At 39.6% G+C, this 14,709-nt stretch overlaps 2 protein-coding genes across 5 annotated transcripts in view; both read left to right on the top strand.

Moving 5' to 3' along the window:
* The window catches only part of cul9 (cullin 9), a 38,701-nt gene extending 36,609 nt beyond the window's left edge, over positions 1 to 2,092 (top strand). For all 3 annotated transcript variants that reach the window (XM_079362875.1, XM_079362874.1, XM_079362873.1), the window contains one exon: positions 67 to 2,092. In XM_079362875.1, coding sequence (XP_079219001.1) covers positions 67 to 289 — 223 coding nt within the window. In that variant the 3' untranslated portion in view covers positions 290 to 2,092. The remainder of the gene's footprint in view (positions 1 to 66) is intronic.
* Positions 2,093 to 5,495: 3,403 nt separating this feature from the next.
* aifm2 (AIF family member 2) lies at positions 5,496 to 13,994 on the top strand. 2 transcript variants are annotated; one of them, XM_079362161.1, is made up of 9 exons: positions 5,496 to 5,605; positions 6,596 to 6,775; positions 9,017 to 9,132; positions 11,054 to 11,173; positions 11,262 to 11,354; positions 11,635 to 11,743; positions 11,819 to 11,971; positions 13,157 to 13,357; positions 13,607 to 13,994. In XM_079362161.1, the coding sequence occupies exons 2-9, from the start codon at positions 6,598 to 6,600 to the stop codon at positions 13,756 to 13,758; spliced, it is 1,122 nt and encodes a 373-aa protein (XP_079218287.1). In that variant the 5' UTR covers positions 5,496 to 5,605; positions 6,596 to 6,597; the 3' UTR covers positions 13,759 to 13,994. The 2 variants fall into 2 exon arrangements, with proteins under 2 accessions (XP_079218287.1, XP_079218288.1); XM_079362162.1 differs by having other exon boundaries at positions 5,502 to 5,605; positions 6,593 to 6,775.
* The last annotated feature ends 715 nt before the right edge of the window (positions 13,995 to 14,709 follow it).

Here is a 14,709-nt window from a genome sequence, read left to right as displayed (position 1 = left end):
AAAAAATGATATAAAAGTATATTTTATTGAGTATAAAAATGAAAACAATACTCGCTGTGTCCTCAGGTCAAAGTCAGACCGAGCGTCCGACTCTGGAGACTCAGATAACAACAACAACACTGGGGAGGGGGGTGGGGAGGAGGCAGAGGACGAAGACGATGAGTATGACGAAGAGTATGTACCCGAGTGGCACGAGGACTACGATGAGGACGACATCGACGAGGACGACTTCTTCTCTGACGACGACGAGTCAGAGAACCTGGAGAGGGACTTCAGTCCGTTTGACTGAAGCGTAAAACAGAAACCCTCCCCCACAGCCCCGCCCCTTCACCTGAGAACGTCAGGAAGGACAGGAGACGATCAGAGGGACGTCCTCCTTCACCTGAACCCGACACACCACAGAACACAGCTGCACTTGCTTTTTCCCTATTCTTGTATTTTACCTTCTGTGTCATGTGATCATAAAATCAAAGTCTGGAGAAGATGAGAATGTTGTGAAGAGTAAAACGTTCTGAGTTACACTTTTCACTTCTGAGGAATAAAGATTAGACATCCCAGACTAAATTCTCATCTTAGTCTTTAAATGGTGGGAACATTTTTGTAATTCTAATTCAGTTTGAAAGTCGTGAAAATAATTATTTTTTTACAAACAAATCTTGAAACAAGTTGAGAACTGGTTATGAATCAGTTAAGAAAGTTCAGAAGGTTTGAATTTGAAACCAGTTCAGAACAAGTTTGACTCGTAGTTAGAAGCATGTCAGTGTAAACCCAGTCTGATGTAGGTGTATCTGCACACTGAGACCAGTTGATGCCAGTCTTAAACTTTTTTTAGGTTACGTTCTGAAACCTGTGAAGCATTTTTTAAAGGCAGTCCACATCCACTCTAAAGAAGTCTGAAAATACAAAGAAAAAGTCTATAACGAGGGAAACCCAGTCTACGCACAGTCAAAAGCCTGTCTTTTATAAAACCCTTTCAAATTCAGAAACTAGACTAAGATGACATGGGTATAAAATGTCTGTTAACCTAGGGTCAAAAATGTGTTCGATCATTTCAAACCAGGCTTAAACAATCAATGCGAAGCCAACCTAAGATTCTTTAAAACAGTGTAAAAACTGCTTTATAATCTATTTAAGACCTTCCTGAAATGAAGTTAGTCGCCCGCCTGAAAGCTGTCAATTAATGTAAAAGAATAGAAATATAAAGAACATTTATAAATCTAATTTTGAGCGACTTTGATTGTATGATTCTGATGTAATGACAGAACTTTTAGTTTTCCTCTTCTTCTCGACTGAACCACCTGTGCTCTGCCTGGTTCTGAATCCAGCTGGTTTCGGTTTCTCCTCTATCCGACAGCAATGAAGGATCTTTTCCAGAGTCAATCTGTTAGTTTGTGGTCTTTACAGAACAAATCTGAGTTTCTGTTTCCTGCTGCTGCTATGTGGAGTTCCAGAAATGAGGAAAAAGGGATTAGTAAGCAAGAGACTGTTAGTTCACATCTCGTTCATCCGTTCAGCCATTAAGAATATCTATTAGTCTCATCACACATACTGCCTTGATTTTTGTTGACAATGGAGGCTGCCTTTATTTGAGACTAAAAACAATAGAAATCATTCAAATGCATAACTTCCTCTGTATTACCTTTTTTTTTTTACACGTCAATCTTTCTATGCATCTGAAGAGAGATTCTAAGGTTTCAGCCTGAGCAGAGCATCTGGTAGGAGCTGTGAAGTCTCATGTATCACTGCAGTAACTGATTGATTATTGGCTTACTGTCTCATTATTTACTGAGCAAAGACTTCCTCATCTGCCCTGTTTTCAGTTTTTTAAAAAGACGTCGATAGGATCAGATATTTGGGGTTTGTTGTCTGGAAGTCGGTGCTCTGCAGGAGTCGAGGGGTATCTGATATCCCAGCTCTGTGTTTTGCTGTATTATTGAGAGATCCTATATTCATAATGTTTATGTTCTATAATGTTCTTTCTTGTTTCTTTGCTGGAGTTGAGCGACTTAAGCAAGCAAACTAAATAAAGCTTTTTCTGCAATGCTGCAAAATGACTTTGATTTCACGCTAAAATAAAAACACTCTACTTTAACCTTGAACTGTCCTTCAATTTTCTTTTCAATCCAGATGAATTCCCCATTGAATGTTTCCAGAGTCCAGACAATAGACAGTAGCTCAGACTGTATCTGTGGTATGTACTTGGATTGGGAACCAGTACAGATCAAAATAAGGAAGTTGTTCTGATTGCTGGAGAGGTAAACTGAACCTCCAAAGTGGCATAATCTCTGCATAGCTGTGTAGCAACAGTCTATGGCAGCAACCCCACTCTGACATCCGTCCTTTACAGCATGTCCTTAGTTCTTGTTTGTGCACGTGTATTTCAGACCTACTGTATATGAGAAGCATAAACCAGAATTTCCCTTAGAGATTAATAAAGTATGTAAAAACAACGAAATTAAACGTGTACCATTGAACTTCACTGGCCAAACATGTTTTATACCAGCCGAAATGACAAAGTGTTTTAGTGTCACATACACATCTGATACAGTACATTGAAGGCATTATGTTTTACTGAATCAATCAAATTGTGTTTTGTATTGTTACTAGAATACATCAGCAGGGGACTAGGGTGCAGTTTTTGTGGGTGCCTGCACATTGTGGCATTTTGGTTAATGAGAGGGTAGACAAGCTGGCAATGGATGCCCTTTTTCCCTGCAGGTTCCTGATTGGTGCTAAGATGCTCTCTTCAGCATCATCATCGCCTGGCTCTCCATCATCTGGATTGTGATCCCCTTCATCAGAGTGCAGGAATTTGGAGAGGACACAAGTGGCCTTTATAATGCTGTCTGCTGCTTCAGGACGACAGTTCATCACAATTCGATTCAGGTAACAGGGTTAGTTTAACTATCTGCAGGTATTTTTTACATCTCAATAGGCTTCTCATCTAACATGGATTCAGTGTTTATAAATCATTATTTCATGTTCCTGTATGCACTGCAAGGCTTTCGTCAGGCCTCTTCCTCTCCTCTTTTTCACGGATCTGCATTTCCCAGTGAGCAGCAATAGATGCCTGTTTGGGAAACTTTGGACATTTTCGTATTGTCGTCTTGCATTGTGTACTGTTTAGAGGCACGAGGACATACAAGAGGTGGAAAAGTCCACCAGTGTGATGTTAAGTTTTCCTTTTCATACAATTAAGCAAATATCTCTAAGATCAGGCAGATCCTGTCATAAAATCATGCTGAAAAATTAGTTCATGCATTTTAGCAGGGTGCTATGGTAAATCTCTAAAGACCCTCCAACTCGTCCAAAACTCTGCAGCTCGTGTTCTGACTAGAACTAGGAAAAGGGACCACATTACTCCTGTATTGGCTTCTCTCCATTGGCTCCCTATAAAATCTAGAATAGAATTTAAAATCCTTCTGCTCACCTACAAAACTCTAAACGGTCAGGCACCATTGTATCTTAAAGAGTCAATTGTACCGTACTATCCGACAAGAACATTACGTTCCCAGAATGCAGGCCTGCTCATGGTGCCTATAGTCTCTAAAAGTACTATGGGAGGTAGAGCCTTTAGTTATCAGGCACCGCTCCTTTGGAATCGTCTACCAGTCAGGATCCGGGAGGCAGACACACTAGGTACTTTTAAGAATAGACTTAAAATGTTTCTTTTTGATAAATCTTATAGTTAGGGCTGGCTTAGGACCAGCTCATAGTTATGCTGCTATAGGCCTAGACTACCGGGGGAACTGGCACCAGGATCTCTCATCTCTTTCTCCCTCTTTCATATCTTATTACTGCTTGTCACTATCTTTATATTCTAACCTCTCCTTTTTCTGGGAGCTCCTGAGCTCTCTTAGGTTCCTTGGGACTGTTGGTGAGGATGGCCTGCCCAAACAAACACCCCCCTAATTGTCATTAGGACACGGGATGAGGATCAGTTGACGACTTTGTGTAGTCCCAGCAATTCGAAGCAACTCAAATCCACCTCCTTGTCTGAGTTTAGGATACGCCTCCAAAATAAATTCTCTGAACTCAATTGGATTTGTATGACTACTTGAACAAGAACAATAATGCAAATAACCGGTGTAACAAAAAAGACCCTTCATGATTTTAGGCCAAAGTAATTTAATGACAGCTAAAACAAACATGTTGATCATCATCATGTCACCTTACATACAATACCTTGAAATGTCAGACGTTTTTCCCCTAACCCTGCAGAGGCAAGTCTGTCTTGGGCGCATCGGCTGGGGACTGTGTCCGTACTATTACCCTCAACACAGCAATAGGTATGAGTGTAAGAGAGCACTGTGGACACACTAGGGGTTCGCCGTCTTGTGGAGCCTCTTGCTCCTCCTTGTATATACGGCCCAAACAGTCTTGAAACCTCGGCTAGAAACAAGAGAAGGGGAAAGGCGTTGATCAGTACTAAATGTTATGGTGCAGGCAGCAGGTAAAAGAGCGCCAAGCCGTCCTGATGGGCTCCCTGTTTAATTACTGTCACATTTACATCACGCGAAGGTGTTTGTGAACTCCGCACCGGAGCTGTGCAAAACAAATAAAGCAGTTATCATCACCGAGTTGCTTAATACACTGGAAAAATGACTTATATTAGTTATACTATCTAATGGCATATTTGAAATAAACTCACAATTCTCAAGCTGGTCGGCAACTCCCCGTAGCAGGTCTGCCAGCTGTCTCCCGCTCGTAGCCATGCTAGTCTGTTTAATATCAACAGGAAGTCTGTCCAGGAATAGATCTGACTGGATGGCTCAGTTGACCAATCCTGAATGAGACTTTAGTCCCTCCCACCTCATGAGCATACGGACACAGATATGTAGAAAATGAGTAAATGTGGAAATAAATAAATGCAGAAATAAATATATATGGAAATAAATGAATGTAAAAATAAAAAAGTGGAAATAAATACATGCATAAATAAATATATATGGAAATAAATAAATGTATGAATAAATAAATGTGAAAATAAATACATGTATAAATAAATAAATGTGGAAAAAAATAAATGTGGAAATAAATTTCTAAAATTTAATTACTTATGTCCCATTTATTAACCAGTGTTTTCAAATGTAATCACGCATGTAATTATTTATTCTTTCATTTATTCATTCTAGTATTTATTCGTATATTTATTTATAAATTGATACTTTTGTCAGGTATCGTCCTCCATAGTGAAAGAGGTAAGATATGACAACATAGTGTCCTATTAAGTTTGATAGTATACATCTATAGATCATAGAAAGTATTTTGAATCTGAGTGAATGTTAGCACTAAGATTGAAACAAATGCAGAGTAACTCTGCAATATCAGCAATATACTCTAATAAAAAGATATGGTTATCGGTTGTTTTTTTAATGTTAGACTTTGATCAAAAGGTACGTCTCACGTAACGCTACATTTCCTATAGTTCCTGAAAGCAGCTGAATAGCCCGCCCCTCCTCCCGTGCGAAGCTCTGATTGGTGGAGTGTTGATGATGTCAGTCTGGTGTTTTGAGGAGAAGCCAGTGTGAGAGAATTTGAGTTGACTGAAGATTACAGAGACGAAGCGGAGACTAAAATAATCAAATATTTCCATCTGCAGCAGGTAAAGTTACTTCATGTTTGTGCGACAAGATGTGAGACTTTACATAAAATAAACGTGAAATAAGTAGGCAAGTGTAGGGAGGGACTGTTAGACATAGCAGCCACAGAACTTGCATCGCGACCATAGGCCTTAACTGTTTTTAGTTATCTGACATGAAAAAAAAAATATATATATATATATAAATGTTTAGGACTTAATTATAACTGATTCAGGATGCCAACAAAAATACTGTATAGTGAAATGTACGCAGCGGCACACATACACACACAAGGAACAGCAACCAATGCAATGAACACTTGTTGCAACACAGTTTCTTATACCATTATTGCTACAATATGTAGAAATGGGTTTTTTACGTGTATGGCGCCCACTGAAGGTCTCTGAGTGTAACAGCATTGTTGTGTAAACTATGTAGAAAAAACACTGCTATCTGCTTCTTGTCTGGTCACTCTCTCTTTCTCTCATTGCCTTCCTCCATCTACATTCATCTCTTTTGCCTCAGCCATTGTATCAAACAGTAGCCACATTATTCACACTTCTACTGTAATGTGAGAGGCGCGAACAAACTAAAATATAAAGAAGGAATAATACATGAGATGCTAAGCAGGGCAACAAGAGTGAGCGGTGTCAAATTGGGTCCTATTAGACAAGTTTCCGACTAACGTTGCAAATAATTTGACACAAATTGAGCTTGTGCGGCAGTTTTCAGTTTGTCATCCCTTTGGGGCCCCTTACTGGCTGGGGGCCCCAAGCAGTTGCCTGGCTTGCCTGTTGACAAGCAACGCCTCTGGTGGCATGAAAAATTAAAGAAAAGACTATTTGTTGTAATGTTAAATAACAGTATTCATTATAAATACAGCAGTATGTCCATTGATGTTGTTCTCTGTACTGGAACTCATGGTCGAAAGCACTGTTTTAATTAAATTATTGAATCAAATGTATGGTTCAGGCATGTCTAATAAAACAAGGAGTGTATTTATGTCTAAGCAGATATGGGGGGTCAGGCCTCGTCGCCGGTGCAGGGCGCCCATGTGGTTGTTGTGGGCGGCGGGTTCGGAGGCATCGCAGCAGCTCTGCAGCTAAAATCCCAAGGGTTCAGCTTCACTCTGATCGACATGAGAGACGCTTTTCATCACAACGTGGCAGCACTGAGAGCTTCTGTAAAACCTGGTACCTTTATTTTATATGTACAGTTGTGCTCATAAGTATTCATACCCCTTGCATCGTTTTGCTATTGCTTGTGTATTTCTTTGCTAAATTCATTTATTCTCCAACTAATTACATAAAAAGGTTGAAATAGGCTTTCACAAATATAACATATGTCTTGCTGACAAATTTCATTCTTATTTCAGCTTTATTTAACAAATTGGCAAAAAATGTCATGTTCAGAAGTATTCATACCCCTCTTTCTAACATGATTTAATAATCAATAGCATAGCCTTTATTTGCTATTGCAGATTCAAGACGTCTCCTGTAGTTTACTACGAGGTCCACTGGGATTTTGGCCCACTCCTCCTTTGAAATTCTCTCCAGGACCTGCAAATTGGTTGGTTTTCTTGCTTTGACCTTCATCTTAAGTTGCCTCCACAGATTTTCAATAGGGTTGAGGTCGGGGCTTTGGCTTGGCCATTTCAAAACATTGACTGTGTTGTCCTCAAACCATTTCTTGACCATTTTGGCGGTATGTTTGGGGTCATTATCCATTTGGAAGATCCACTGTGGCCCCAGACCAAGCTTTGCCGCTGACTGTCAGATGTTCTCTTGGAGGATACTGATGTACTGTTCCTTCCTCATGATGCCATCCACCTTAACGAGGTTACCGGTCCCACTCGCTGAGAAACAGCCCCACAGCATTATGCTTCCTCCTCCATGCTTGACAGTTTGCACTGTGTTCTTTGGTTTGAAAGCTTCACCCTTCTTTCGCCAAACATAAGCGACATCTCTGTACTCTATCTTTACCTCATCTGACCACAGAACCGACAACCAAAAGGCCTCTTCTTCATTCAGGTGACCTTTGGCGATGTCAAGACGCGATCTTGTGTGGTTAGGCTTGAGCAATGGAGTCTTCCATGGTCGGCGTCCATGGAGTCCTGCCCTGTTCAATGTCCTCTGGAGTGTTTGTCTGGAGATACTGGTTCCTTTGTCACTGATACCCTGCAACATCTCCTTGGTGGTGATTCGTGGGTTGATGGTGGCGGCCCGAACCAATTTTCTGGCAAGTCTGTCTGACACTTTTGGCTTCCTTCCAGGTCTTTAAAGGTTCTTCACTGTGTTGAATGCCTTAAACTTCTTATCAATACTCTGGACTGTGGCTGCATGGACTTGAAAACACTTGGATATTGCTTTGTAACCCAAACCTTCCTTGTGCACCTCCACAATACGGGATCTTAGGTCCTCACTCAGTTCTTTCTGCTTGACCATGGTGTTGAGTCTGGCATTGATGATGAACTGACAGTGGTCTCACCAATACTCCTTAATTTATAGGGCCAGTGAACTTTCTGGCAACCAATATTCACTTTAAATTGTTAATTAATTAATTGGACACACCTATGGAGTGAAAAAGTACCTGAACCAGGAAAAATATTTACCTTTGTACTTCAGAAGGACAAGGGTATGAATACATTTGAACAGGGGTGAAAATAGAAATACTATAACAAATGACATAATCCTCATCAGCCCAATTAAAATGTGTTCTGGATTGTTGTGTAACAACTGTGTCTCCCTTAGTATAGGTGTATCCGCAATATCCAAGCTTAATTGTAGAAAAGAATTGAGAATTAGTTAATTTTAGTATGGGTATGAATACTTATGAGCACAACTGTATACTACCTGCTTCTTCTTATTTTATTTCTTTTGTTGTATTTTAATCAATGCTCATTTTTACTTTGGTTGATTTGTTGTATTATTATTATTATTATTATTATTATTATTATTATCATTATTATTATTATTGTAAGTAGTGGACAACATCAATCACTTAATTGAGTGATTGATATGGTCCAATATTTTTACCGACCTCCATCTGTTGAGGGGCTGAAATGAGAGGGATTCCTTCTACTTTGCTGTTTTTAAAGTTGTTATTGCTTTTGTTAATTATTATTGTTCAGTTTTTATGTTAACATTCATTTTATTGATTTTTTTTTTTTATCACTCATTACAATGTGGAAAAAACACAGAGTAATATATCTATTCATAATAACACTCATTAAAAAGAGGAGACAGCTTGGTTTTTATTAAATAGAACATATCTGTGAATTTATTAATATTAATATTTAGTGTTTGTTGTTTTGTCATAGTGACCTCAGTCAGTAACTTAGACTTAGAGTCTGTAGCCCATTCATAACATCCATAATAATTACATAATGACTTCAGTGTATAGGATTTGACTTTTGACTTCTGGGCATCCTGCAGGCTTTGCTCAGCAGACCTTTATCCCGTACGCCGAGTCTTTTGGAGATAGTTTTGTTCAAGGTCGAGTGGAGCGGGTCAACACAGACACGCAGACGGTGGTCCTGACAGGAGGCAGGGTAAGAACACACAGTCTGAAGTTTCAGTCTATACCTTCAAGAAACTTTTAAACATCTTCATAACCCCCTTTTATTTTTGCAAATTCATTCAGATTTAGGAACATTTACTCCAACAAACACTACACACTTGAATGTAAACACGTTAAAGCATCAAATACAAAACAACAGTGAGGTCAACATATAGACACAGACGTTGCCAGAGGCTGCTTCATCATAGTTTATAAGATTACAGTGGTTTCGTGCTGGGGATGAGCTGATATGGATGCACTTTAAATGTTACCTGGAGCTCTTTTTATGAGTCTGTGACGGTCTGTTGCTGATAGCTCAAGCTCCAGTCTGTAGGGCCTGAGTCAACATGCTTCATGATAGGTTGGCTCTTTATTTTACTATCCTCACTCCTTCCATTAATAACTCTGAGCTCTGCCTGTCCCTATGAACTCTCTTACAACGGCCTTTTCTCTTGTTTGGGACTTGGTGGTTTAACAATAATGAATTAAGGCCCACGTCATGTACTGTTCTCAAGCATGATCGTCCCTCTTCCCATTCCCACGCTGGCCTGTACTCACACTGGGCCAGAGCACGGTTCTCTCTTGTACGTGAATCGTAATACAACACATGCATGTCTTTGTGTGACCATAAAGTGTGCTTAAGACAAGGGGGAAAAAAGACTACTTTACTGACTTTGTGGCTTATTTTGAGTCATTTTAGTCAGATACGGCCAGAAAACGTTGGGATTTCTCCATAATGGAAGTGAAATACACCTCTTGGAAGTGTGCCAGGGCTAAGGAAGCTTACCGGAGTTGAGCACGGATCAGAGCACTCACTCTAGTCAAATGGAGTGGACTTGAGGAGTGAAGCATGCTGGGCATGGTATGGTTTGCCTGAGTGAGTGCGCTCTCAAAGCCTTGCTCACATTATGATTTTTCCCTGATTTTACAAAAGTCGTTGTGGCATGTCAGCTCACACTGTACGAGTGAATCATGTACGACGCACGACCAGGACAAAAGATCTATGTGCTCTCACTGTGCGACCTGACTGTCGGGCCCGACCTGAGAGCTCACACTGTACGAGTGACGGAGCGTTGATAACTGTAAGTAAAGTTTCATTATAAAACTGGACAGTGGCTGGTGAAAGAGAAGGAAGTGGAAGTTGTAGGATATAGAAAAGTTGATACAATCGTAGATATATTGATAACAACCTTTCAGAAAAGTGCTGCACTGATCATCTGAGCTGTCCTGTGAAACAAAACATCAACATAACAGAAAGAAACTTTAGGCTCTTTGATTCAGAAGATAAACTGGAAACCCTCTAGAACAGCGCTGTGTTCCAGGAGTGTAAAGAGTGTGCCACATCTTTAAGCCCAAAAGGATACTTTCAGCTCATGGTTCTAATTCTGCCTGACTGTATGAGCCCTGATTTTAGAGAGTAGAACCAGATGTTAACTTCTGGCTCTCAGAACAACAAAGAAAAAAACGACTGTTATGTTGCTTTTTTTGATATCTACTATTTATACTTTTTTTCCTATTTTTTAATGTGTATTTTAGTGTAGCTTTCATTTTTCTTTTCATGATTTTTTATATTGGTGTGTGTGTGTGTGTGTGTGTGTGTGTGTGTGAGTGTGTGTATGTATATATATATATATATATATATAATATTTGATTGTGGTGGTCGATATTGTTTTGTAACGGTCATAGCTGTTTTATGATATTATATTTTCTGTCTTTGATTTCATTGGAAATGTTGTACACTGTAAAACAGTTTAAGAGTCTGAATTTGTTTTGTTTTTGCGTAGCTTATTGCTTTTTCATACAAAGACTGCTGAACAAAATTAGAAAATAATAATAAGATATAAAATATAAACTCTTAATTGAGCAAATCAACGTGTGATCCACTACAGTCGTTGTGTTCATCTGTGCTGCAGGAGATCCAGTACACCCACCTCATCCTGTGTACTGGGACTGATGGGGCTTTTCCGGGGAAATTCAACACGGTGGCGTCTTATCAAACCGCCATCCAAACATATGAGGATTTTGTGAAGCAGGTACAATGACAGGACAACGAGCACTGAGAGAGGTCAGCGGAGAGCCCGGTCATCACTGTCCAGTGAATGTGTGCGTATATGTTTTTAGGTCCAGGCAGCAGACTCTGTGTTAGTTGTTGGAGGGGGTTCGACTGGTGTGGAGATGGCTGCTGAAATCAAAACCGAGTATCCTGAGAAGAGGGTGACAACACACTAAAGGCTGTCTTTTAATCAACTGTTTACTTCCTTACAGTCTCTCACTGAGATGTAGTTAAAGAGTTATATTGGTGTTTTTTAATCTGCTGTGTAGACAGATGGGTAATAAAAAAAAAACAGTGACTACAGCTTTCATAGTTATAACTGGTGCTGCTGGTTTTATAGGTAGAGCCTTTACTTCTGGTATGTATCTTTCACAAACTTCACGTCCTGTCTGTATGGTCCATCCACATGATAATGTGTTTACCTGTTGTTTCCATGTTCAGGTGGTTCTGATCCACTCAAAAATCGCTCTGGCCGACCCAGAGCTCCGGCCGAGTGTCAGACAGGAAGCTAAAATGGTTTTGGTTGAAAAAGAAGTGGAGCTGCTGCTGGGTATGAAGAACTGACTTCTACACTTTGTGTCAGACGAGTGCATTTATTGTTTTTAATAAACATTCTGTGTCTTAGGTCACAAAGTGTTGAATTTGTCAGATCTGCAGCTGAATGTGACCAACAAGAACACAACCGTGACCACTGATCAAGGAACCAGCCTGACAACTGATCTTATCATTAGCTGTGTTGGACTAAAGATCAACTCTGCAGCTTACGCCTCCAGCTTCTGTAAGTGTAGACACGTGTGCTTCATTTTTTCTATCCAAATTCTTTGCATGTTATACAAATGAAATAAAACGTGGTTCTATTATCTGCTATCATGCAAATGCCCTGAACATGTCCCGATAAATTTATTTGTATGACTCTTCCGTCATGTTTACTTTCATACTGTGAAGTTTTCTGAGGTTTTACTATTAACTATTAATTACCTGTAAAGTATTACAGTCAAAGTATGCTCTACTTTTATATGTTCCACAATTTGATTATCACTCATAGCCTATATTTGAAAATATATGTCATATGGAAGAGAAATTCAACTCATCAGTACAAACTTAAATAGTATAGTAAATAGTATGAATCAAGACAAAAGGAGGACGCCAATCCACCACCATTGGACTGTGTCGACCCCACAACCACCACTGTCCTCATTTCTGCACGGCCAGCTCTGACCTCCACCTCAGCGGCAAGGAAAGGCGGACAACAGGAACATGAGGAATACAAATGAGTCCTTCCTGCATACTATCCCAGAAGCTCTTTTCTAAAGCATCTCCAGATAATACTTACAAATAATGATTGATTGATAACTTTCACAATGTTTTGTCTAAATAAGAGTCAGAACCTTTATATCCCTACTAACATATAAAAATGACCAAATTATTCACAAAAAGGCAGATAGTAAATCCAAATGCTGCTGTATAGAAGTAGAGAGACTGACGTGTGGTATCTTAATCTTTTCTCTAAGTGTAGCGTTTGAGTTTATTCAGCTTATCTTAGTTATTTTTTTAGACTGTGCTCTGCTGTCTTTCTTAATGCCACTAGAGGGCGGTGTATATTTATTTCTCACTGTCCATGTTTTCAGACAGGGAAATATCTCAACAAAAGTCTGATGTTTATTTATGATGGCAGTGATTGCGGTCCAGTGAGGTTTTTAACCTCCTTATCTGTCCGCTATAGCCCCTGTCAGGACAGGAAGCATCAACACTAGATAGACTTTCAGCCATCAGATGTTTATTTCTCCGATCACTGATGTCACATAGAAGCAGCTGTTAGTGAAAGTAAACTCACAGTTTCAGCCTCAGTTTCAACAGCAGTTGTAGGCTGGGTACACAACCTCACTTCCTTAATTCAGGGGGGGATCTTAAAATAATCCGTGTATGAATCAGTGACTGATCAGAGATCTTGTTTTGGTGACAGCCGGATGTCTGGCTGAAAACGGAGCTCTGAAGGTGAACGAGCACCTGCAGGTCAAAGGTTATTCCAACGTTTACGCCGTGGGCGACTGTGCAGACATAAATGAGCCCAAGACAGCGTACCATGCTGGACTTCATGCTGCTGTGGCAGTTACCAACATCAGCTACAGTCTGAATGGGAATGAGCTGACCTCATACCAAACAGGTACACACATTCTCACCTGTCTCTGCTTCAAGTTGCCTTTCTGAGCTGTTGGTTGTCTGTCTTTTTTTTCCCCTGTCAGTTTTTAGTTGTCTATGTTTCGTGTCGTCTAAGTTGCTGATATTGTGTCTGCTTGCTTGTCAGTGTGTTTAAGTGGTTTTTCTGCATTGCCAGTTGACGGATGTTACTTCTAGTTGCCTGTCTGTGTTCTTCCCTATTTTGCTGGTTGGCTGATGTGTTGCTTGTTGTTAGGAAGCATCACCATGCTGCTGGCGATGGGCCATGACGATGGTGTGGGTCAGTTCAATGGGTTGAAGTTGCCTCGTTGTTTGGTTGCCCTTGGGAAGAGTCGAGATCTTCTGCTGTGGAAAAGCTGGCGGGAGATGGGGCAGAAACGACCCTGAGAAAAGTGCCAAAAACACCTCTTACACAAATGTTCTCTGACAAGCAGTTTTGTCCCTGACAGCTGGTGAACTGAAACGCTTTATCTTCATAGTGTCCATTTATCAGTTTAAGAGCATTTAATGACTTTTCTGGAGTTCTTTTGTGTCAGGGTTTAGGATAACATCTATCATCAGTTACCTTTGTAAATTTCCTCACTTGCGAGATGAATAAAGGTTTATCTTATCTTACCTCTTCATTTTGAACAGCTAAGTTGTTTCTGTTCAGCTCATCTGTTATTTATTTGAAACTTTAGGAAACCTAAAGACAGAAGTGTGGCAGCTTCTTTTCATTGAACACTTGTCTGGCAGAGTCCAATCAGATTTCCTTTGATTAAAAAAAAAAAAAACTCCCTATGTGAAATGTTCATGTTTTCCTGAAATGTGCCTGGTCAAATTCAGTGTAACAAACATTTAATCAATATATTTTACATCAGATCTATTTAAGTTTTAGTGCTTTACATCTGTATTGAGTATCTCTATTGAGCATTTTAACTCTTAATAATTTACGACAGCATTCACACAACACTATCAAGTGAGAATTGTTATTTACATACAAACCAATAGCAGCCTCATTATGTATTTAGCTTGGAACACCTTGAATGAAAGAATTTAAGTACAAATGTATAAACGGCTTCTTTATTATTTTTTTTCAGACAATAAATAAAATATTTGACACCTGAACAATTCCATGTTTTTCCATTCATCAACAGCAGAATAAGGAGTTCAGCGTGTTCATTCAGAAATCAATGATTTTCCATCAACCTGCTTCTCCTGCTGCTGCAGTCATAGACAAACTTTAACCATAACATAAACTTAAAAAACAACATTTGTGATGATAAGGGATAACAGGAGCTGCACAGTCACATGTGAGGCAGGTCATTTTCTGTCAATGAAAAGTCAAACCTTGGTAAA

Source organism: Symphodus melops (genome assembly GCF_947650265.1).
Source record: "Symphodus melops genome assembly, chromosome: 15".
Classification (NCBI taxonomy): domain Eukaryota; kingdom Metazoa; phylum Chordata; class Actinopteri; order Labriformes; family Labridae; genus Symphodus; species Symphodus melops.
The sequence above is the reverse complement of the archived record's forward strand: the minus strand, read 5'-3'. Positions and strand labels throughout refer to the sequence as shown.

Excerpts from the sequence above, each read along its gene's own strand:
- aifm2 (XM_079362161.1), top strand. The coding sequence starts at position 6,598 with ATGGGGGGTCAGGCCTCGTCGCCGGTGCAGGGCGCCCATGTGGTTGTT. Across the intron at positions 9,133-11,053 it reads TGGTCCTGACAGGAGGCAGG|GAGATCCAGTACACCCACCT; the intron begins GTAAGAACACAC and ends TCTGTGCTGCAG. Across the intron at positions 11,174-11,261 it reads ATGAGGATTTTGTGAAGCAG|GTCCAGGCAGCAGACTCTGT; the intron begins GTACAATGACAG and ends ATATGTTTTTAG.